Raw genomic sequence first — 24,169 nt, 5'->3', positions numbered from 1 at the left:
TGCTGGTTAAAGTGCAAAAATTCTGCATTTTGACATGTCCCTCCCCTGTGTCACTTCTAGGAGATTTGAACCCACTGAATCCCAAAATGTATCCAAGTTTCACCATCATTGTAAAGTCCTGGTTATTTTGTTGCTATGACAAAGTAATTTCTGAAGATTGATTTATTTCATGCGATTAGTGATTAATTTATGTCTGTACCTCATTTTAACGTCAACCCTGTTACATGAACTGAACTATTTTTTATATACAAATATATCCTTTTTAAATATTATCTTCAAATAAACATTGAAAATCTAATAGTAAAATCAGGTGAGCTGGTTCTACTCTTTTTGGGCATTTTGTGGTGGAAAACTGAGCTGAGCATAAAATCAACCACAGGAGGTTGGTGGCACCTTAAATTGGGGAGAACGGGCTTGTGGTAATGACTGGAGTGGAATCAGTGGAATGGTATCAAACACATGGTTTCCAGGAGTTTCATTCCGTTCCATTTGCTCCGTTCCGACCATTATTATAAGCTGTTGTCCCTTCAGCAGCCTCCACTGTCGTCAACCCTGTTACCCATAGATAGGCTAGAAATGTTCAATTAAAATGTTTTGTGAAGCTTGCATTACATTTCCACTCTGTTGCACACAACCTTGGTTCCAATCACGCGGTGACAAGGGGATGTATGGCTGATTTAAGAAGAAGTTGTCAACCCTGTCAGCTAACCCTGCTACTTTATTTGGCACTTACTATAGTTATTTTTTATTCAACCTCTTGAGATGGGGAAAATGTTGTTTATGAACATGAGCTCCCGAGTGGCACAGCGGTCTAAGGCACTGCATTTCAGTACACTACAGACCCTGGTTTGATTCCAGGCTGTATCACAACTGGCCGTGATTGGGAGTCCCATAGGGCGATGCACAATTGGCCCAGCTTCATCTCGGTTTGGCTGGGGTAGGCTGTCATTGTAAATAAGAATTTGTTTTTAACTGACTTGCCTGGTTAAATAATAATAAAAACATATGAGTTTTATGACAATGTTAAAATTAGGTGATATTCATTTTTTTTTAACAGTTACACTTCTCAAACGGCACTAAATTGGAGGAACGATCTAGTTACATTCTATCCAAATTAAACGTTTAGAGCAGTTCTATGCCAGTTCTATGCCTTGTGATGTACACCAGTGAACCAAAGGTGCACACATTTTTTATGACCTCACACACACACAGTCACACACCTAACCTAGCTCCTTTTGGGCTCTTCTTGAGTTTCATGCGGATATATTTTTCCCCGACAAAGAGATGGAAGGATTAGGAACATTGAGAAACCTTTCAAAACCCACAAGCTCCCTGGAGAGAGAGTGGGAGAGGGAGGGTGAGAGAAGAGTCAGCAGGAAAAAAGACAGACAAGTGTTTTTTGGGGAGAAAAGGAGTACATCCCAAATGGCAACCTATGCCCTATGTAGTGCACTACTTTTGACCGGGCCTGCACTATGCATGGAATAAGGTGCCATTTGGGACACATTCAAGGAAAGAGGGAGGAAAAGACTATTGGTCCTGTAACCTTCTGGGTTTAAGTGGCTTTAGCTCAGAGGGCATTAGCAAAAAAAGAGTGGGGCGGTAATCTGGGTCCTGTTCAACACACACACACACACACACACACACACACACACACACACACACACACACACACACACACACACACACACACACACACACACACACACACACACACACACACACACACACACACACGTGTTTGTCACAAATAGCAACCCATTCCCTATATAGTGCACTACTTTTAACCAGGGCTCTGGTCAAAAGTAGTGTACTGCATAGGGAACAGTGTACCATTTGGGATAAAGCCACAAACGTACACTTTCCATTCTCACATACACACATGATGAGAACTGATGTTCCCACTAAACTCATTGCCATGACTGAATACTAGGCCCTGAAAAAACACTAAAACCTTCATCCCTCTTACTCCTAACAGGATTTGACCCTAAGACCTGCAGCATGACCCTCATCCCACACAATACCATCATCCTGTCTCCCATACAGGCTTCAGCATCCCAAACGGCATCCTATACCCTTTGTAGTGGGCCACTTTTTCCCAGGGCCCATAGAAAATAGGTAGCCATTTGGAACGCGACCACATTTTCCCCTCTCATACATACTATGTAATCATCAACCTGTATCATAAACAGTTCTCTCACCATATCCCTTCACTCAGTGAAAGGAAAAGAAGAGGAGAGTGGGAAAAAAGGAAGAGAAATTGGGTGAGGAAAGGATTGAAATGGACGGTTTGAAGGGAGAGAGAGGAGGAGAGGACGGAGGCATGAAAAGTCGCGGAAAGAGATTGAACAGAGGCTAAGCTAAGTAGCAGATTAAGCTTCTGGGTCGTCAGCTGTAAAACAAACAGTAGTCCTTTTAGAAGAAGGTAATCCTTATTTAGCCCCCCCCCCATCCCATTCATGCACATACATACAAAACACTATGATAAGTTTAGTCACAGTGGACATATTCAGCGTCTGAACTGGCCCCCTATTCCTTTATAGTGCACTACTTTTGACCAGGGCCCACAAGGATCTGGTCAAAAAAAAGTGCACTATGTAGGGAATAGGGGGCCATTTGGAATGCATCCAGTACATACTATTGAAAGAGGAGAAGAATCTCAGAGCAAGTTGTTGTAAAACCAAATTCCTGTGTGCAAGTTGGGTTTTCTATTGAGCATTGCAATGTTGACGACTGACTGGTCCAATAGCATGCGGAATCAGAGGGGGGAAAAAAACAAGGAATTTTACGCCAAACTGAAACATATTTTTGACACCCCCAATGATGACTTCAATGCCTCTTGTATCTGTAACTCTGTGTGTGATCTATGTCCACCGTAGGCTGTGTCACCAGTGTATCCCTTTTGGGCTGCCAAGGGCTCTGTATGTGTGTGTGGGGTGCATGCATGTGTGTCTGGTTTCAGGCGATCCACCCGCATGTGACCCGGAGTCCCAAGACTGCTCAAAGCACAACATTCAACTCAATTAGCAGCATGCATAATTGATGTCTGTCTGGAAGAGTATTTGTATTTACACTGGAATTAAAAGCCTCCGGTGTCAGCTATCGTATCTGAGGGGACAGCGGGCGGGAAGGGTGCACTGATTCCACACCTTTATCAAACCATTGCTATATCGAGAATAAAGTGCTCTTCAGCAACCATTGCTGCATTAGAAGTGTTATTGTAAATCTTATTTTTAACACTTGAAAAGGGCAGAGGCCCGGACACAGTATGCGCCTAATCAACTTTGACGAAGTTTCAATGAAACACTCATGTATACTGCGATTGAGATAGGGGGAGATGGGCTCTGATGATACTGGCTAACTCTGCTTATACTGTCTGCCTTGCTGTTCCTTGATCAAAGACACTATTCATAGGTGAAAACAGACTGCGTCCTAAAAGGAACCCTATTCCCTATACAGTGTACTACTTTTGACCAGAACCCATATGGATTGCTTGGACGGGACATTTAAACTCTGATGTAATATTATCATTATATTGTCTATTGTTGTATATTATGATTTGTTATATTATATATATATTAATAGTGTGTTATATCGTAGCATTGTAATGATGTATTGATGATTGTTTTCTGCCCAGGGACAACAGATGAAAATGAGCGATCTAGCTAAATCTGGTGCAAATGGCATGCTGTACATGGTCCCTGACAAACAAATAAATAAATATGTACATTTTGACATCATTTTGAATGTCACCACACTGGCAATCATAGCGATCTCTTTAGTTTAACTCTCGATCATGGGACGGTAGGAAAGAAGAACAGTGGAAGGCGTGGAGAGCGAGGAAGGAGGAGGGTAGGAGAGAAAGGTAGATGGGATGGGGGTATAAGCTCGATTCTGACAAGACTGCTGTCCCTCAATCTGTCCAGACTTCGTCAAGGGGACTAACAGACAAACTGCTCTTCTCTGCTCATCTGGAGAAGCATCAGCCTACATTTCTGCAACACTGGCCACAGAGGTAACTATAGCACCACTCTTATATCACATTTCCTCCTCTGCTTGTGTTTGTTTATTGTTTATTAACCACTCCAAAAAATAAGAAGTTCACTCAAGGGAAAAATAAAGTTATTCGATTCTATTCTGTTCCTGAAATTGGAGGAATCGTATAGGTTGTTTAGTAAAAACATCCTCAGTTCAGCTGTGTGCTGTGATGGGCGATTCTGCTTTCATGCTGCAATTTATTTGTTGGTTCTTATAACTGTACTGTATATCTATTTGCTAAGAAGTTGTAACGAAACTACAAATTACATGAAATTGTCTGCTTTCCTTTCTAAATGTGAGCATTTTACAAACAAACGAATTACATTTTAAGAGACGGTATGTTTTATTTGTCCCATGATTAAATGCACGTTTCAGTCTAGGTTGGTGGAATGGTATTTTTGGAGGCCATCAACAATGATGATGCAATCATATTACTTCAGTGTGAAGAGGAATCAGCTGCTTAGGATGACATTGGATTTCTATTGTAACATCTTAACATAAATATTTGACATTTATAGAAAAAAAATCTTTACACATTTGAAGTTTTCTAATATTATTATTGACTGCATTTCTGCTGTGACTGTTACTGTCATTTGTCATCCACTTCATAAAGAAAGATGAAAGAAAGTGATTTATATACCTTATTTCAATACCTTACTGTGGTAATGAAGATAATTAAACAACTTTACAGATGTTCTTGAAAATATGACTTCATTGTGGTAGTGATGATGATAATGATGATTATGGCGACGAAGATAAAGATGACGATGATGATATTTTACAGATGCAGTGTAACTGTCACGCCTCTATAGGATCCCTTCCCTCACCATATTGGAGCAGAAGTAAGGGTCCCACTTTATATTGTGTCCCTAAAACATGAGTAAGTAATTACATAATTTAGGCACTGGGCAGGTACAGTGTGTGCGCACATTTTACAATGCATTTATTATCATTGCAAATTGAGGTTTGCGTGGTCTACGTAGGGTGTCTGTGTCTATGCATTTCTCTCTGCAAGCAAATCTCAATTGTATTTCCTTGATTTGCTCGCATCCTCTCTCCTCTCGTCCTTCTCAAAACTAATTGGAGACGAAGGTCCGAAGGAAAGGACCTCTGACCTTTTACTACAATACGGTTGAGAAGTAGGTGAGGAGAGAGGATGCAAGGAATGGAAGAAAACCAAACTGATAAAGAGCATGTGTGTTTAATCTAACGATTCCTCCTGTCACTTCCGGTTAGCAGTGTTATTCCCTGATTGGGCATACAAGCCTGCATGGTCACCTGGCTCCAGACAGGTGCAGCTGTGGCACTTCCTGTTGGAACTCCTTGGGCGAGGTGAGGGCGGGGCGATCGGATGGGGGGGAGAGTGGGGGGAGTTTGTCATCAGAGACCCTGAGAGGCTGGCGAGGCTGTGGGGAGAAAGGAAAGGCAAACCCCACATGAACTATGACAAGCTGAGCAGAGCACTGAGGTGAGGTGACATAACACACTCAAATGGTGATGATGTTTTACAGATGTAACTGTAATTCCACAAACACACAAGTCATGCACGCACGCACGCACGCACGCACACACACAGACTCTTACGCTAAGCTCACATACAGTAGCCTCGTTCAACCATCCTGATCTCGTGACCTTAGTGAAGTCAGGATGGTGGATCAGGCTACATATCACAGGAGGTTGGTGGCACCTTAATTGGGGAGAAAGGGCTCGTGGTAATGGCTGGAGCGGCATCAGTGGAATGGTATCAAACACAAACACATGGTTTGATGCCGTTCCATTGGCTCCATTCCAGACATCATTATGAGCCGTCCTCCTTCAGCAGCCTCCACTGCTACACATACAATGTCAATACTACAGTTGCTCCTTCTTTGTTACCAACAGGTACTACTACAATAAGAGGATTCTTCATAAGACCAAAGGGAAGAGATTCACCTACAAGTTTAACTTCAGTAAACTGATCCTGGTTAACTACCCAGGGTACCCACCTTGCCACCAGGTCATTATATCCCCCGTTTATCTCAAGGTGTGCGTCCCAAAAGGCACCCGGTTCCCTATAAAGAGCTATGGTCTAAAGTAGTGCACCATACAGGGAATAGGGTTCCATTTGGGACACAGATAATTACACATATCCTACCATCTCACAACCATACCAACCTCACTGCCTATAAGGATGTAATGTTATGAACACACCTTCTCTTTTTGACCATCTCCATACCATCCCTGTCCCTCCCAGCTGGTACAGAGTGCCCCTCTTCCGTTCCCCCTCCCTGAGGGTGGGGTGACTGGGGCCCCACTGTGTGGAGGAGGGAGAGGGGCCATGATGGACAGAGGTAAGAACCCAACCCTCCCTCCCATAAAACCTCATGATAACACACTCCACCATATTGATGATTGATCATATCATTCCGCTTCAATTGATTTGACGTTACTCAGTGCTCATTTTGGGCTCCAGGATTTCAGGGGCTGTATGTATCAACCTTCTCAGATTAGGAGTGCTGTTTTGCCTTTCAGATTACAATGAATAAGATTATATGGACAAGAGGGAACTGATCCTAGATCAGCACTACTACTCCGAGATGCTTAATACATATAGCCCCTTGTCCTCAAGATATTTGTGCCATCTTTTGATGTAAATCAATGTGTATGTGGCTGACTGACTGTGTGTGGTGTCTGTCTGTCTGTGTTTCTTTTGATTGACAGCCCTCCAGTGTGTCACACACCCGCTCCTGCTTCCGTACTGCCTCCAGAAGCCCATCCCGTTCCCTCAGTCCCACCATCTTCAGGGACACTTACCTTTCCTCTCTGTGCCCCCTCCTCCTGGGAGCTCTAACCCGAGTGAACTCTCAGCAGTCCTTCCACCTCCCACCTCTGCTGCTTTACACCTCCAGCCCAACGGCTGGCCAACCAAGGTTGGCTCAGAGTGGGGTTTGAACAATGTGAACAGAACCACCACCCTTCGTGTGGGACTGGGAGCGAAAGAGAGTGGGATCAAAACAGGAGAGAGAAATGTGGGAAATGTTGATGGAGAGTAGAGTCAGAGGAGGAGAAATGCAGGAGAGAATTTCCTCTTTTGACATTATAATAGGACTTTTGTCTGTAGTTTTTTGCTGAAAAGGCTGTTGAAGTTACAATTTTATAATAGTATTGTTCCTATTGAGGTCGTTTTATAATATAGTTTGTGTAACAAAGCACTTCATGTATAGAGCAGATAAATTGCAACTGTATGATATGTATGATGAATTGTATGAACAGTGAACTTTCTACAATCTTCAACAGAGATGTAGTTTATGTATTATCAAATATTTCACTTGTCAAATTGTTGTCCTGTGCTTTATGAATATAAAAATATAAAAATATTTGGGCTACCTAAAGACTAATAAAGCATCCCCATAAATCACCAGTATCGTGCTGTAGCTACACGACTCCACTCCAGCTAGAGACAGTATCACAGCTGCTAATGGCTTAAAAAACATTTCCCCGGGAGAATCGTCTGAAGTCTGCACAGGTAATGTCCGTGTGGTGTTGGTTTAATTTCAGTGTTAAGCAAGGAATTTGCATTTAAATACAATTGACCACAACGGACAACTGAAATAACATGCAGCGAAGCATAAGTAACTTTCACGTTTTAGTACAGCAAGTATCTTCGACATTATCCAAGTTACTTCAAGCGCACTTGAATGTTGTGCTAATTAATGCACAGGTCAATGTGACGAAGCCTTTTACAAAAATGGGACCAACAACACAGGTGAACTCAGGTTAACAAACAACTCATATCTCAAGGAGGAACGACCAATCAACAAGACCTTTTCAGAGCTTATACAATAAACGATATCGACCTACTCCTAGTAAATATGATCGCTTCAACAATTCCGCATGCAAACTGTTCCAAAGAATCTGAGCTGTTTAACGCGTTAGCTACCTAGTGATATGCGTTTGAGTCATGTAGATGGAACCTTGCTTACCTTATCACTTAGGCATTTTATTTTTATTTTAACTTGCTCCTCCACAAAACTCATTCCAGATGTCAGTGAACTTGATGGGTGATACCCTAATTGTATATGATTGGACAAGATAACGCCACCTGAAATGGATGAAGCGTCAAACCGTTCTGGTCCCACTGATTTGTGGGAGCTCCCCGATAGAAAAATGATCACAAACGATTTGTCAGACATTAAACATACCTTATTCACAACCTATTATGGAAGATATTTATGCACATATTTCAATTCAGTTGATCAAAATAGCATGATTCATAAAGTGAGCACCATTATCAAAAACAGTAGTATTCTCGCACAGCGTCCAGGTTGTCACTAGACCTAACACCCTAATACTGACTCAAAATTCAAGTTGACACCTACCTTAATAGAAATCTAGCTATGACTCTGTATACCTTTGCCTTGTTGACAGTCCAGATTTATGGTTCTGACTTCTCTTCCATTTTCTCTAGCTCTTTCTTCCAGTCCCAAACTGGCAAAGGAAAGCAAAGTTTGATGGACCAGTGAAGGAGAAACTAGAGTGTTTTAAAGCTAGAATCCTTAGTTTCTACATACATTTTTGGACTTATACATGTAATGATGTACAGAACCAGTACACATGAGATTCTTCAAAGTAGCTACCGTTTGCCTTGATGACAGCTTTGCAAACTCTTTGCATTCTCTCAACAAGCTTCATAAGGAATGTGTTTCCAAAAGTCTTGAAGGAGTTCCCACATTTGCTGGGCAGCAATTCAACCACGAAGGCCTGATTCACACAGACTCCTTTGAACAATTGATGTTGAGATGTGTCTGTTGAACTCTGAAGCATTTGTTTGGGCTGCAATTTCAATTTTTATCCTCTGCAGTAGAGGTAACTCTGGGTCTTCCTTTCCTGTAGCAGTCCTCATGAGAGCCAGTTTAAATCATAGACCTGGATGTTTTTTGCAACTCAAGAAACTTAAAGGTTGTTGACATTTTCCACATTGACTGACCTTCATGTCTTAAGGTAATGATGGACTGTTGTTTCTCTTTGCTTATTTGAGCTGTTCTTGCCATAATATGGACTTGGTCTTTTACCAAATAGGGTTATCTTATACCATCCCTACCTTGTCACAACTGATTGGCTCAAACGCATTAAGGAAAGCATTTTTAAAATTTAATTTAAAAATATATATTTCACCTTTATTTAACCAGGTAGGCTAGTTGAGAACAAGTTCTCATTTGCAACCTGGCCAAGATAAAGCAAAGCAGTGAGACACATACAACAACAGTTACTTAATTGAAGAAACATACAATCAATAATACAGTAGAAAAATCTATATACAGCATGTGCAAATGAGGTAGGATAAGAGAGGTAAGGCAAAAAATAGGCCATAGTGGCAAAGTAATTACAATATAGCAATTAAACACTGGAATGGTAGGATGTGCAGAAGATGAATTTGCAAGTTGAGATACTGGGGTGTAAAGGAGCAAGATAAATAAATACAGTATGTGGATGAGGTAGATTGGATGAGCTATTTACAGAGATCTGTGAGCTGCTATGACAGCTGGTGCTTAAAGCTAGAGAGGGAGTCTCCAGTTTCAGAGATTTTTGCAGTTCGTTCCAGTCATTGGCAGCAGAGAACTGGAAGTAGAGGCGGCCAAAGGAAGAATTGGCTTTGGGGGCGACCAGTGAGATATACCTGCTGAAGCTCGTGCGATGGGTGGGTGCTACTATGGTGACCAGTGAGCTGAGATAAGGCAGGGCTTTACCTTTTAGAGACTTGTAGATGACCTGGAGCCAGTGGGTTTGGCAATGAGTATGAAGCGAGGGCCAGCCAACGAGAGAATACAGGTCGCAGTGGTGGGTAGTATATGGGGCTTTGGTGACAAAACGGATGGCACTGTGATAGACTGCATCCAGTTTGCTAAGAAGAGTATTGGAAGCTATTTTATAAATGACATCGCAGAAGTCTAGGATCGGTAGGATGGTCAGTTTTATGATGTTTGGCAGCATGAGTGAAGGATGCTTTGTTGCGAAATAGGAAGCCAATTCTAGATTTAATTTTGTATTGGAGATGTTTAGACACCTAGGTATTTGTAGTTGTCCACATATTCTAAGTCAGAACCATCCAGAGTAGTGATGCTGGATGGGTGGGTGGGCAGCGATCGGTTGAAGAGCATGCATTCAGTTTTACTTGCATTTAAGAGCAGTTGGAGGCCACGGAAGGAGAGTTGCATGGCATTGAAGCTCATCTGGAGGTTAGTTGACACAGTGTCCAACAAAGGCCAGAGGTATACAGAATGGTGTCGTCTGCGTAGAGGTGGCTCAGAGACTCACCAGCAGCGAGAGCGACATTGATATATACAGAGAAGAGTCGGCCTGAGAATTGAACCCTGTGGCACCCCCATAGAGACTGCCAGAGGTCCGGACAACAGGCCCTCCGATTTGACATACTAAACTCTATCGGAGAAGTAATTGGTGAACCAAGCGATCATTTGAGAAACCAAGGCTGTTGAGTCTGCCAATAAGAATGTTGCGATTGGCAGAGTCGAAATCCTTAGCCAGGTCGAAGAATACGGCTGCACAGTAATGTCTTTTATCGATGGCGGTTATGATATCGTTTAGGACCTTAAACGTGGCTGAGGTGCACCCATGACCAGCTCTGAAACCACATTGCATAGCGGAGAAGGTATGGTGAGATTCAAAATGGTCGGTAATCTGTTTGTTAACTTGGCTTTCAAAGATCTTAGAAAGGCAGGGTAGAATAGATATAAGTCTGTAGCAGTTTGGGTAAAGAGTGTCCCCCCCCTTTGAAGAGGTGGATGACTGCGGCATATTTCCAATCTATGGGAATCTCAGACGGTATGAAAGAGAGGTTAAACAGGCTAGTAATAGGGGTTGCAATTTCGGCAGATAATTTCAGAAAGAGCATCCAGATTGTCTAGCCCGGCTGATTTTTAGGGGTCCAGATTTTGCAGCTCTTTCAGAATATCAGTTTCTGGATTTGGGTGAAGGAGAAGTGGGGAGGCTTGGGCGAGTTGCTGTGGGGAGCGCAGGATTGTTGACCGGGGTAGGGGTAGCCAGGTGGAAAGCATGGCCAGCCGTAGAAAAATGCTTATTGAAATTCTCAATTATTGTTGATTTATTGCTGGTGACATTGTTTCCTAGCCTTAGTGCAGCGGGCAGTTGGGAGGTGCTCTTATTCTCTATGGACTTTACAGTGTCCCAGAACATTTGAGTTTGTACCACAGGATGCAAATATCTGCTTGAAAACGCTAGCCTTAGCTTTCCTAACTGCCTGTGTATATTGGTACCTAACTTCCCTGAAAAGTTGCATATCACTGGGGCTATTCAATGGTAATGACGTGATGGTCAAGGGCAGACAAGTCTGGAGTGAACCAAGGGCTATATCTATTCCTAGTTATACATTTTTTGAATGGAGCATGCTTATTTAAGATGGTGAGGAAGGCACTTTTAAAGAATAACCAGGCATCCTCTACTGACGGAATGAGGTCAATGTCATTCCAGGATACCCTGGCCAGGTCGTTTAGAAAGGCCTGCTCGCTAAAGTGTTTTAGGGAGCGTTTGACAGTAATGAGGGGTGGTCGTTTGACCGCAGACCCATTACGGATGCAGGCAATGAGGCAGTGATCGCTGAGATCTTGGTTGAAAACAGCAGAGGTGTATTTGGAGGGCGAGTTAGTTAGGATGATATCTATGAGGGTGCCCGTGTTTACGGATTTGGGGTTGTACCTGGTAGGTTCATTGATAATTTGTGTGAGATTGAGGGCATCAAGCTTAGATTGTAGGATGGCCGGGGTGTTAAGCATGTCCCAGTTTAGGACACCTAGCAGCACGAGCTCAGAAGATTGATGGGGGGCAATCAATTCACATATGGTGTCCAGGGCACAGCTGGGGGCAGAGGGTGGTCTATAGCAAGCGACAATGGTGAGAGACTTGTTTCTGTAAAGGTGAATTTTTAGAAGTAGAAGCTCGAATTGTTTGGTACAGACCTGGATAGTAAGACAGAACTCTGCAGGCTTTCTCTGCAGTAGATTGCAACACCGCCCCCTTTGGCAGTTCCATCTTTGTGGAAAATGTTATAGTTAGGGATGGAAATTTCAGGGTTTTTGGTGGTTTTCCGAAGCCAGGATTCAGCCACTGCTAAGACATCCGGGTTGGCAGAATGTGCTAAAGCAGTGAATAAAGTTAACTTAGGGAGTAGGCTTCTATTGTTAACGTGCATGAAACCAAGGCTTTTACGGTCACAAAGTCAACAAATGAGAGCACCTGGGGAGTAGGAGTGGAGCTAGGCACTGCAGGTCTTGGATTCACCTCTACATCACCAGAGGTGAAGTAGGATAAGGGTACGACTAAAGGCTATAAGAACTGGTTTGTTCGAAACAGAGAGTAAGGGAGCAGGTTTCTGGGCATGATAGCATAGATTCAAGGCATAATGTACAGACAAAGGTATGGTAGGAAGAGAGTACATTGGATGTAAACCTGATCATTGAGTAATGATGAGAGATACAGTCTATAGAGACGTTTTAAACCAGGTGATGTCATCGCATATGTGGGAGGTGGAACAACATGGTTGGTTAAGGCATATTCAGCAGGACTAGAGGCTCTACAGTGAAATAAAACAGTAGTCACTAACCAGGACAGAAATGGACAAGGCATATTGATATTAGAGAGAGGCATGTGTAGCCAAGTGAACATATGGGTCCAGTGAGTGGTTGGGCTGGCTGGAGACACTGCGATTCAGACAGTTAGCAGGCCGGGGCTAGCAAGCTAGCAGAAGGGCCTTAGAGGGACATCGCGATGGAGGAAGTCTGTTTTTGCCTCTTTGTGCAGTGATGTCGATAGACCAGTCGGTGGAATTAGTAGGGTTCCAAGTAGCAGAGGGTTTCAAGTCCAATTTGCAAAATGGGTATAGTGGTCCAAGAAACTGGCCCATGGATCAGCTAACAGTCCAATATGCTATAGATAGCTAGCAGGCCGCCGTTAGCAGAATGGGCCTTCGGGGGATGTCGCGCCTGAGGGGCCTGTTGGGCTCCTCGGGCAGATTACGTCAGTATTCCAGTCGTGAAGGATCGGCGGGGTTCCATGCCCCGTACTGGCAGTAGAAGGGGTCCGGATATTGTAGCCGAGGAGTGGGCTTCTGGAGTAGCCCAGGAGCCCTAGCCGGGAGATGGGTCTAGCATGGGCTAGCTGGTGCTTGTTCCGGGACGGAATCGTTAGCTAGGAGTAGTCAACCCGGGTTGCGGTTAGCTAGCTGCCACGATCCAGATGAAAAGGTTCAGAGTTTGCGGTAGGAATCCCTGGGATATAGAGAGAAAAATAGGTCCGGTATGCTCTGGTTTGAAACGTGTTGTACGAACTGGCGAGAGCTTTCCGAGCTAAAGGTTAGCTGATGACCGCTAGCAGTGGTTAGCTGATGACCGCTAGCAGTGGTTAGCTGATGACCGCTAGCAGTGGTTAGCTGATGACCGCTAGCAGTGGTTAGCTGATGACCGCTAGCAGTGGTTAGCTGATGACCGCTAGCAGTGGTTAGCTGATGACCGCTAGCAGTGGTTAGCTGATGACCTCTAGCAGTGGTTAGCTGATGACCTCTAGCAGTGGTTAGCTGATGACCTCTAGCAGTGGTTAGCTGATGACTGATAGCTGTTAGCTAGCTAGCTTCAGTTGAGGTATTCCAGTTCAGAGGTAAATAGAAATACTTTAGAAAAAAAAACAGATCCACGCCACATTGGGTGAGGCGGGTTGCAGGAGAGTATTTTGAAGTTGAGGTTTAGGAAAAATATGAAAAAGAATGCGAAGAAAAATATATAAAAATATATTCACATGGGACGAGACAAGACAAAGACTTCTGACTGCTACGCCATCTTGGAATGGTATTTCCACAAATGAACTTTTAACAAGGCACAACTGTTAATTTAAATGCATTCCAGATGACTACATCATGAAGCTGGTTGAGAGAATGGCAAGAGTGTGCAATGCTGTCAAGGCAATCTTTCTCAAATATATTTTGATTTGTTTAACGCTTTTTATTTTTTAAACTACATGATTCTTTGTGTTTTCATAGTTTGTCTTCGCTATTCTACAACTTAGAAAATAATAAAGGAAAAGGGAAAAACCCTGGAATTAGGTGTGTCAACTTTTGACTGATACTGTTGATTTCTTTAAGAATATAACTTGGAAATGCCTCAAGCTTAAACTGTACCCCATCTGCGTCTCAAATGGCACATATTGCAGTACTTTTGACCAGACTTCTATGCGTCCTGGTCAAAAGCAGTGCACTACAAAAAGGAATTGGGACCTAGCAACTTGGGGCCTAGCCGTTGCTTGGATGACAAAGCAATTAGCTGTGCCGAAAGCAAACAGACTGGTCTAGGGTGATATGATAATTTGTTGCAGTGTAGGTCTACAGAAAGAGACACACAGAGAGAACAAAGGATTTCACATGGCTAACTCCTAAATGCACAAAATGGGGATTTGATACAAAAGGTCCACTTGTGAGGTGGGAATAATCCGTGGACACTTAAGGGACGGGTATGACGAGTGTGTTGTCATAAGGTGAATGCACCAATTTGTAAGTCGCTCTGGATAAGAGCGTCTGCTAAATGACTTAAATGTAAATGTTTCATTTGGGGACCTCCGAGAGGACAGGAAACACACAACTAGATCTCTGAATATGTACATTTCTCAATTATGGTGTTTGCATCCAATTATTGTATAAAATTAATGAGTAAAGATAAAACTATTTGTGAAATGTAAGGTGATAAACCTTTTAATGAAGGAGAATTGTATTCCTTTAAAGTTTAACCAAGTAATTGGCTCGAGACATGATCTGTCGTAATGGAACAGCCCTTTTCTACTGTTACGAATAAAAAACCCTCCAGAGGAAATCCTCTTCAAACCACAAAAGCCTCAGAGTCCGAAGGTTGCAATGGTTGTTGAATTCCTAACCATACCACGTGGAGCATTGGCTACACGGGTGGAAATGGTTAACCTCTGAGACTATCAATCCTGTCAGAATAAGAGCAAATCTTAGATACTAATTACTAGTCTGCAGCTAGAAATTGTCAACCTGGGATGGGAAGACCGACAACTAGAGGTCGGCCGATTTAATCAGAATGGTTGATTAATTAGGGACGATGTCAAGTTTTCATAACAATCGGTAATCTGCATTTTTGGACACAGATTATGGCCGATTACATTGCACTCCACAGGAGACTGCGTGGCAGGCTGACTACCTGTTATGTGAGTGCAGCAAGGAACCAAGGTGCTAGCTAGCATTAAACGTATCTTATAAAAAACAATCATTAATGATATTACTAGTTTATCTAGCTTCTCCTGGGTTGCATATAATCAATCAATTAATTTATCATTGAATCACAGCCTACTTCGCCAATGTGTACCTAACTATAAACATCAATGTCTTTCTTAAAATCAATACACAAGTATATATTTTTAAATCTGCATATTTAGTTTATTGCCCGCTAACATGAATTTCTTTTAACTGGGGAAATTGTGTCACTTCTCTTGCGTTCTGTGCAACAGTCAGTGTATATGCAGCAGTTTGGGCCATCTGGCTTGTTTCAAACTGTGTGAAGACCATTTCTTCCTAACAAAGACAGAAAACTTCGCCAAACGGGGGATGATTTAACAGAAGCGCATTTGCGAAAAAAAGCACAATCGTTGCACGAATGTACCTAACCATAAACATCAATGCCTTTCTTCAAATCAATACACAGAAGTATATATTTTTAAACCTGCATATTTAGTTAATAGAAATTCATGTTAGCAGGAAATATTAAATTGTCACTTCTCTTGCGTTCATTGCGCTCAGAGTCAGGGTATATGCAACAGTTTGGGCCGACTGGCTTGTTGCAGAATTTTACATAATTATGACATAACATTGAAGGTTATGCAATGTAACAGCAATATATAGACTTATGGATGCCACCCGTTGGATAAAATACGGAACGGTTCCGTATTTCACTGAAAGAATGAATGTTTTTGTTTTTTAAATTATAGTTTCCGGATATTATTAATGACCTAAGGCTCATATTTGCGTGTTATTATAATTAAGTCTGATTTGATAGAGCAGTCTGACTGAGCGATGGTAGGCAGCAGCAGGCTCGTAAGCATTCATTCAAACAGCACTTTCCTGCATTTGTCAGCAGCTCTTCGCTGTGCTTCAAGCATTGCAATGTTTATGACTTCAAGCCTATCAACTCCCGAGATTAGGCTGGCAATACTATAGTGCCTTTAAGAACATCCAATAGTCAAAGGTATATGAAATACACATGGTATAGAGAGAAATAGTCCTATAATAACTACAACCTAAAACTTCTTACCTGGGAATGTTGAAGACTCATGTTAAAAGGAACCACCAGCTTTCATATGTTCTCATGTTCTGAGCAAGGAACTTAAACATTAGCTTTTTTACATGGCACATATTTCACTTTTACTTCTCCAACACTTTGTTTGTGCATTATTTAAACCAAATTGAGCATGTTTCATTATTTATTTGAGACTAAATTAATTTTATTTGTGTGTTAAAAGAAGTGTTCATTCAGTATTGTTGTAATAGTCATTAATACAAATATATATTTTTAAGTAAAAAGTAAAAATCGGCATCTGCTTTTTTTTGGTCCTCCAAGAATCGGTATAGGCATTGAAAAATCATAAAATCGGTCGACCTCTACCGACAACCGCCGAAACATCTATGAGAAGATTTCGGAATGCTACTCTGAAGTATTCATTTTAACCACGAAAGACTTGATCTTCAGGGAGGCAGAGAGCGAGAGAGACTCGTAAGAACTCAGACGGACGATTCCACAACGACACACTGAGCGTAAATGTATATTGATTGCAGTTATTCCCGAATGAGTGATCAGTCATGTGCAAAGGATTAGCATTTCAATTAATATAATTATCAACTGTAGTGATTCCTTTTGTTGGTCTTTCCCACTGTTCAGTCCACTTCCTCTTCCCGTTGTCCACCAAGCAGTCAGAATGGCTTAGCCCACTAAGGAACCTCCCCAATCATTTCCTTGTAACCATATCTGTTTGTTTATGCATTTCTGTGATTATTTAGTTAGCAAATAAACTATTAAGATAATTGGTGTATGGATGATTCATAGTAAAGGCTGGGTTCGTGCATATAACCTACAATTTCCAACATTTGGAATGAGACTAACATGAGGTAAAGAATCATTCATTAATTAGACTAATGGATCAGATATTAAGTTGAGTTATATTAGGAAAATTATAACTTTAATCATAAGATTTCCTTGGTGCCCCTTGGTGATTAGTTTAATCGCGTAATAATAATTACAGAGAAGTGATTTGATAAACAAGTCTTCACTTTTAATGATGCCAAAGACACGACACTTGCTAGACCTGTCAAAAGTTCTCTCAAAGTGCAGAATGGAGTCCACAACCAGCTTGATTTGAAAGTAAAAATAAGTTCAGTAAACACAGTCGTCAGATCCTGGACAGTGATGAGGCTCCAGTCGGGAAAGAACAGGCAGTCAAACAGGAACAAGAGGACAGGGCTGTCCTACCCAGGAAGGAAAAGGTAGCTACTACATTTCCCACCACATTTCCTTCTCTATGTAAACCCTCTCTAATAAGGAGATTATTTGCACACCCTGCACTGGGCCTGTATTTACAAAGCGCCTCATAGTAGGATCAGGTCCCCCCTGACCATGTAATCTTATTCATTAGAATCTAAAAGGCAAAACGGGTTCTAGATCAGCACTCCTACTTTAAACCCCTGGTCTATGCAATTAAAGACGAGGCAAAGTGTGTGTGCACGCACGTGTGTGTGTAGATCTGGAGTAAGAACTTTTTTCTTTCCCCCCACAGGATGAAGTATTCAAGGCACTCCCCATCCCCTTGTACCCTGCTGCTGCCCCAGTCACTCCTGCTACACCGGTGACCCCAGCTGCCACCCCTGAAACTGCCATGTCCACCTCACCTTCAGTAATACTCAAGCGCCGGACCGGTCAGTCTCTAAACAAGTCCATCAGCCTCTAATAACACGCTGTTAACTGTCCATGTTATCTAGTGCAGCTTAGCCTAGTGGTTAGAGCGTTGGACTAGTAACCGGAAGGTTGCGAGTTCAAACCCCCGAGCTGACAAGGTACAAATCTGTCGTTCTGCCCCTGAACAGGCAGTTAATCCACTGTTCCCAGGCCGTCATTGAAAATAAGAATATGTTCTTAACTGACTTGCCTGGTTAAATAAAGGTAAAATAAATAAAAAAATTAAAAAAATGCATTTTCAAAGGTGTTTGAAAAATGAAAAAAATGAACTCACATCTGGTTTCACTCGTTGCAAGTGCGTGGGAATTATTACTAAAAGTAAAGAGAAGCTTCCACACAAGTTGTTTGAAAAGGGAATTAGGCTGTATAATTGCACACGTGCTCAGTAGTAATGTATCTCTATTTTTCTGTGTCATCTCTGTAGCAAGGAAGCCGTTCCCAAAGAGGGAGCTGGACAGCAGGAGTGGCAGTGAGGAGGAGGTGAAGGAAGGTGAAGGAACAAGGACCTCAGGAAAAAAAAAGAGCACGGGTTGACAAAACACAGGACAGCACAGGTAAGGTTTATTTTCCTCCATTACAGGTGTGTTGCTTCCTACCCCTTGTATTGCATCACTCTCTCTCTGTCGAGAATGAAGAGGAAGCGATGGAGGTGGGAGGAGAGGGGAAAAAGTGTGGGTACGCCTTGAGGTAGAGCCGGGAAAAAAAAGAGCAGAAAGAGACAGGTGAAGAGAAGACTAAAGACGAAGAGAAGGAGAAAGAAATAGATGTGAAAGAGACCATGACCGAGAAGGGGGAGGATGATGGAAAGAAGTTGGAGGGAAAAAGGAAAAAGCCGTAAAACTCAAGATGGCAGTAAAGGATGACAAAGACAAGCAGAAAAGTCCTAAGAATGAAAAGGCAGTAAAGGAGCCGAAAGAAACTGAGGACAAAGTGTCAAAGCCCCCAAGCCAAGAAAGCCCCTATCAGCAATTTCTTTGAGATTTTTCCCCACACACTTACTTCCTCCCTAGCACTGAAACATCCTATATGAATGAGTTTGCTCTCTGCAGTTTGTTTAGAAGAAACAAATGTGTCAAATGGCATCCTATTCCCTATATAGTGCACTACTTTTGACCAGAGCCGTATAGGCCCTAAACAATTTTAGTGCATTATATAGGGTGCCATTTGGGCCTTAACCTAACTTTGCTATGGGAAGTTTAGAAGAAATCTGTAGTGGTGTAAGAGGCTTATAAGCTGCAGAGATGGCAGTGGAACAAGTAAATGGAACATGCTTTGTACTTCTCTGTTATCTGGCTCCCAGGAAAGCAGCTGTGAAGATGGAGAAACCAGAGGAGAAAAGAGTGGAAGACTAATAGGAGTAAAAGCGTGGAAGACAATAAAAAAGTGTGGAAGAAAAAAGGAGAAGAGTGAGGGATACAAAAAGGAGAATAGTGAGGGATACAAAAAAGAGAGTAGTGAGGGATACAAAAAGGAGAAGAGTGAGGGAGAAGGAAAGCTGAGCACAGAGAAGGGGAAAAGGTAGTGTCACTGAGGACATTAAAGACAAGAAAGGGTAAGAGGGAGACAACTGCCAATAATGCATATATTTACTTTACACCAGTGGTCACCAACTGATCTCCAAGCCATTCCTTTTTTTATTATCGTTTTGTACTTTTTACCCATTTTTCCTCCCCAATTTTGTGATATCCAAGTGGTAGTTAGTCTTGTCCCATCGCTGCGACAGTCGAGAGCCATGCGTCCTCCGAAAAACCACCCTGCCAAGCCGCATTGCTTCTTGACACACTGCTCCCTTAACCCGGAAACCAGCTGCACCACTGTGTCTGAGGAAACACCGTTCAGCTGGGCTTACACCATTTTGTGATGCAAAACATGGGCTGGGCATGATGCATGCGACTGATTTGAAAAAGTTGCACACAGAAGAAGGCATTTGCTGTGCATCATTCACAAGTGATAATACTCTCACCATTCAGACTATTCTCAATTTAATCTTGTCTTTAAATGTGTGTGAAATTTGTTTCGATTTCAAATGGGACATTTATCATGCACCTGTCAGAGCAGGGGCAGTGTAAAAACGAAAGACGCCATCAGTATGCACTTGAATAGTGTGGTCCTTCTGTAGCTCAGTTGGTAGAGCATGGCGCTTGTAACGCCAGGGTAGTGGGTTCGATTCCCGGGACCACCCATACGTAGAATGTATGCACACATGACTGTAAGTCGCTTTGGATAAAAGCGTCTGCTAAATGGCATATATTATTATTATTATATTATATTATTATTATTATTATATTATTATTAGTAAAGGACGCTTTCCCCACTGTTCATTTTCATGCCAGCCAGGCAGGCTACTCTAGTTGTAAAGATTTTAAAAAATGCTTAATCTATGGAAAGTTGAAAAATAAATATAATAGTCCTAGCCTATAGAAAGCTAATGGGTCCTCTATTAAAAAAAAAAGAGGCCATCAACTCTGTGTTCTCATGCAATTGCCTTGCCTATGGAAATGTTGTGCAACAAACACTTTATTCCATGCATCAACCAGTTATGAGGAGCTGGCTCTCGCTGCCAAAAAGGTGATCCTATTCTACTCAAACTCAGAATACCAGGGCACTCATAAAGTGTCATTTCATTTGTATTAATGTCGGAGGGATTTAGAAGGACAATAGAGTGCTGAGTACCGGCCATTGGCGACTGGCTGTTAGCAAGTTTGGTAGGCTACTAACGACCATCAGAGACATCAGAGCACAGTTATGGAGAAGCCTAGATACCGTGACTCAAAATGGTCATGTGGAATTTCACTGCGGTCATGTGACTCCTGACTACCGTTGTGGTGGTAATACAGTTAAGTGGTAGTACAGAGGAGAAAAATCCAGAGGAAATCAAGTTATTATTATAAGTTAGTGGCAGCTGTACAAATAACTAATCCAAAGGACTTTGACTTTTCAAACAAATCTAATTTTATTTGTCACATGCGCCGAATACAAAAACATGCAGTTTTGAGAAGATATCTCCCCCCAAAATAAGAATAACAAATCATTAAAGAGCAGCAGTAAATAACAATAGCGGGGCTATATACAGGGGGTACCGGTACAGAGTCAATGTGCGGGGGCACCGGTATCGAGGTAATATGTACATGTAGGGAGAGTTAAAGTGACTATGCATAGATAAGAGTAGCAGCAGCGTTCCAGATGGGGTGGGGGGGCAATGAAAATAGCCATTTCATTAGCTGTTCAGGAGTCTTATGGCTTGAGGGTAGAAGCTATTTAGGAGGCTCTGGGACCTAGACTTGGCACTCTGGTACCGCTTGCCGAGCGAGAGAGAACAGTCTATGACTAGGGTGGCTGGAGTCTTTGACCATTATTCTGACACTGACTGGTATAGAGGTCCCGGATGGCAGAAAGCTTGGCCCCAGTGATGTACTGGGCCGTACGCACTACCCTCTGTAGTTACTTGCGGTCGGAGACCGAGAAGTTGCCATATTAGGCAGTGATGCAACCCATCAGGATGCTCTCGATGGTGCAGCTGTAAAAACCTTTTGAGGATCTGAGGACCCATGCCAAATATTTTCAGTCTCCTGGGGGGGGGGGAAATAGGTTTTGTTGTGCCCTCTTCACGACTGTCTTGGTGTGCTTGGACCATGTTAGTTTGTTGGTGATGTAGACGCCAAGGAACTTGAAGCTCTCAACATGCTCCACTACAGCCCTGTCGATGAGAATGGGGGGCGTGCTCGGTCCTCCTTTTCTTGTAGTCCACAATCATCTCCTTTGTCTTGATCACGTTGAGGGAGAGGTTGTTGTCCTTGCACCACATGGTCAAATCTCTGACCACCTCCCTTATAAGCTGTCTCATCATTGTCGGTGATGAGGCCTACCACTCTTGTCATCAGCTAACTTAAAGATGGTGTAAGAGTTGTGCAGTCATGAGTGAACAGGGAATACAGGAGGGGACTAAGCACACACCAGAGGGGGGCCCCAGTGTTGAGGATCAGCGTGGCAGTTGTGTTGTTACCTACCCAGTTGCAGAGGGAGGTGTTTAGTCCCAGGGTCCTTAACTTAGTGACAAGCTTTTAGGGCACTATGGTGTTGAACGCTGAGCTGTAGTCAATGAATAGCATTGTCACATAGGTGTTCCTTTTGTCCAGGTGTGAAAGGGCAGTGTGGAGTGCAATAGAGATCGCGTCATCTGTGGATCTGTTGGTGCGGTATGCAAATTGGAGTGGGTCTCGGATTTCTGGGAAAATAGAGTTGACGTAAGCCATGACCAGCCTTTCAAAGCATTGCATGGCTACAGAAGTGAGTGCTACGGGTCGGTAGTCATTTAGGCAGGTTACCTTGGTGTTCATGGGCACAGGGACTACGGTGGTCTCTTTGAAAAATGTTGGTATAACAGACTTGCCAGTTGCCAGTTGGTCAGCGCATGCTCAGTGTGCACGTCCTGGTAATCCGTCTGGCCCTGCGGCCTTGTGAATGTTGACCTGTTTAAAGGTCTTACTCACATCGGCCAAGGAGAGCGGGATCACACAGTTGTCCTGAACAGCTGATGCTCTCATGCATGTTTCAGTGTTACTTTCCTTGAAGAGAGCATAGTAGTTATTTAGCTTGTCTGGTAGGCTCGTGTCACTGGGCAGCTCTCGGCTGTGCTTCCCTTTGTAGTCCGTAATGGTTTGCAAGCCCTGCCACATCCGACAAGCGTCGGAGCTGGTGTAGTACGATTCGATCTTAGTCCTGTATTGACACTTTGCCTATTTGATGGTTCGTCGGAGGGCATAGCAGCATTTCTTATAAGCTTCCGGGTTAGATTCCCGCTCCTTGAAAGCGTAGCTCTATCCTTTAGCTCAGTGTGAATGTTTCCTGTAATCCATGGCTTCTGGACGACATCCTCAATGCACTTATTGATAAAGCCAGTGACTGATATGGTGTACTCCTTCAATGCCATCTGAAGAATCCCTGAACATATTCCAGTCTGTGCTAGCAAAACAGTCTTGTAGTTTAGCATCTGCTTCATCTGACCACTTTTATAGACCGAGTATCTGGCGCTTCCTGCTTTTAATTTTTGCTTGTAAGCAGGAATCAAGAGGATAGAATTATGGTCAGATTTGCCAAATGGAGAGCTTTGTACGTGTCTCTGTGTGGAGTAAAGGTGTACTATAATTTTCTCCATCTGGTAGCACATTTAACATGCTGATAGAAATGAGGTAAAACTGATGTAAACGTTTCCCTGCATTAAAGTCCCCAGCCACTAGGAGCGCTGCCTCTGGATGAGCGTTATCCTGTTTGCTTATGACGGTATGCGTTTCATTGAGTGCGGTTTTAGTGGTGGTATGCTACGAAAAATATAGAAACTCTCTAGGTAGATAGTGTGGTCTACAGTTTATCATGAGATAATCTACCTCAGGCGAGCAAAACCTTGACTTCCTTAGATATCATGCACCAGCTGTTGTTTACATAAATGCATAGGCCCCCGCCCCGTGTCTTAGCAGAGGCTGCTGTTCTATTCTGCCGATAGAGGGTATAACCCGCCAGCTGTATGTTCTTAATGTTGTCGTTTAGACACGACTCGGTGAAACATAAGATATTACAGTTACTAATGTCCCGTAGGCAGAGTTCATCTCAGCCTATGCCTCCCTCCAGTCCCTCGACTTCTTGGCACTGACGGAAACATGGATCACCACAGACAACACTGCTACTCCTACTGCTCTCTCTTCGTCCGCCCACGTGTTCTCGCACACCCCGAGAGCTTCTGGTCAGCGGGGTGGTGGCACCGGGATCCTCATCTCTCCCAAGTGGTCATTCTCTCTTTCTCCCCTTACCCATCTGTCTATCGCCTCCTTTGAATTCCATGCTGTCACAGTTACCCGCCCTTTCAAGCTTAACATCCTTATCATTTATCGCCCTCCAGGTTCCCTCGGAGAGTTCATCAATGAGCTTGATGCCTTGATAAGCTCCTTTCCTGAGGACGGCTCACCTCTCACAGTTCTGGGCGACTTTAACCTCCCCACGTCTACCTTTGACTCTTTCCTCTCTGCCTCCTTCTTTCCACTCCTCTCCTCTTTTGACCTCACCCTCTCACCTTCCCCCCCTACTCACAAGGCAGGCAATACGCTCGACCTCATCTTTACTAG

General features: G+C 43.0%; 1 protein-coding gene and 1 pseudogene across 2 annotated transcripts; both read left to right on the top strand.

The window, feature by feature from the left end:
- The first annotated feature begins 3,880 nt into the window (after positions 1-3,880).
- On the top strand, positions 3,881-7,419 carry LOC124040860 (ETS domain-containing transcription factor ERF-like). Of its 2 annotated transcripts, none has more exons than XM_046357964.1 (6): positions 3,881-4,015; positions 4,823-4,880; positions 5,278-5,506; positions 5,920-6,034; positions 6,272-6,368; positions 6,739-7,419. In XM_046357964.1, exons 2-6 carry the CDS (start codon positions 4,823-4,825, stop codon positions 7,068-7,070), a joined length of 831 nt encoding a protein of 276 aa, XP_046213920.1. In that variant the 5' UTR covers positions 3,881-4,015; the 3' UTR covers positions 7,071-7,419. The 2 variants fall into 2 exon arrangements, with proteins under 2 accessions (XP_046213920.1, XP_046213919.1); XM_046357963.1 differs by having other exon boundaries at positions 5,275-5,506.
- A 5,603-nt stretch (positions 7,420-13,022) lies between these two features.
- The window catches only part of LOC124040647, a 32,827-nt pseudogene continuing 21,680 nt past the window's right edge, over positions 13,023-24,169 (top strand).

The sequence above is a fragment of the Oncorhynchus gorbuscha genome, linkage group LG08 (genome assembly GCF_021184085.1).
Source record: "Oncorhynchus gorbuscha isolate QuinsamMale2020 ecotype Even-year linkage group LG08, OgorEven_v1.0, whole genome shotgun sequence".
Classification (NCBI taxonomy): domain Eukaryota; kingdom Metazoa; phylum Chordata; class Actinopteri; order Salmoniformes; family Salmonidae; genus Oncorhynchus; species Oncorhynchus gorbuscha.
Note: the sequence above shows the minus strand (reverse complement) of the source record. Positions and strands in the feature narration are given on the sequence as shown.

Bases quoted from the DNA above. Each gene is read 5' to 3' on its own strand.
- LOC124040860 (XM_046357963.1), top strand. From the start codon at position 4,823: ATGCAGTGTAACTGTCACGCCTCTATAGGATCCCTTCCCTCACCATAT. The intron at 4,881-5,274 runs GTAAGGGTCCCA...ACTTCCGGTTAG, and splicing joins CTCACCATATTGGAGCAGAA to CAGTGTTATTCCCTGATTGG. The intron at 6,035-6,271 runs GTCATTATATCC...TGTCCCTCCCAG, and splicing joins GGTACCCACCTTGCCACCAG to CTGGTACAGAGTGCCCCTCT.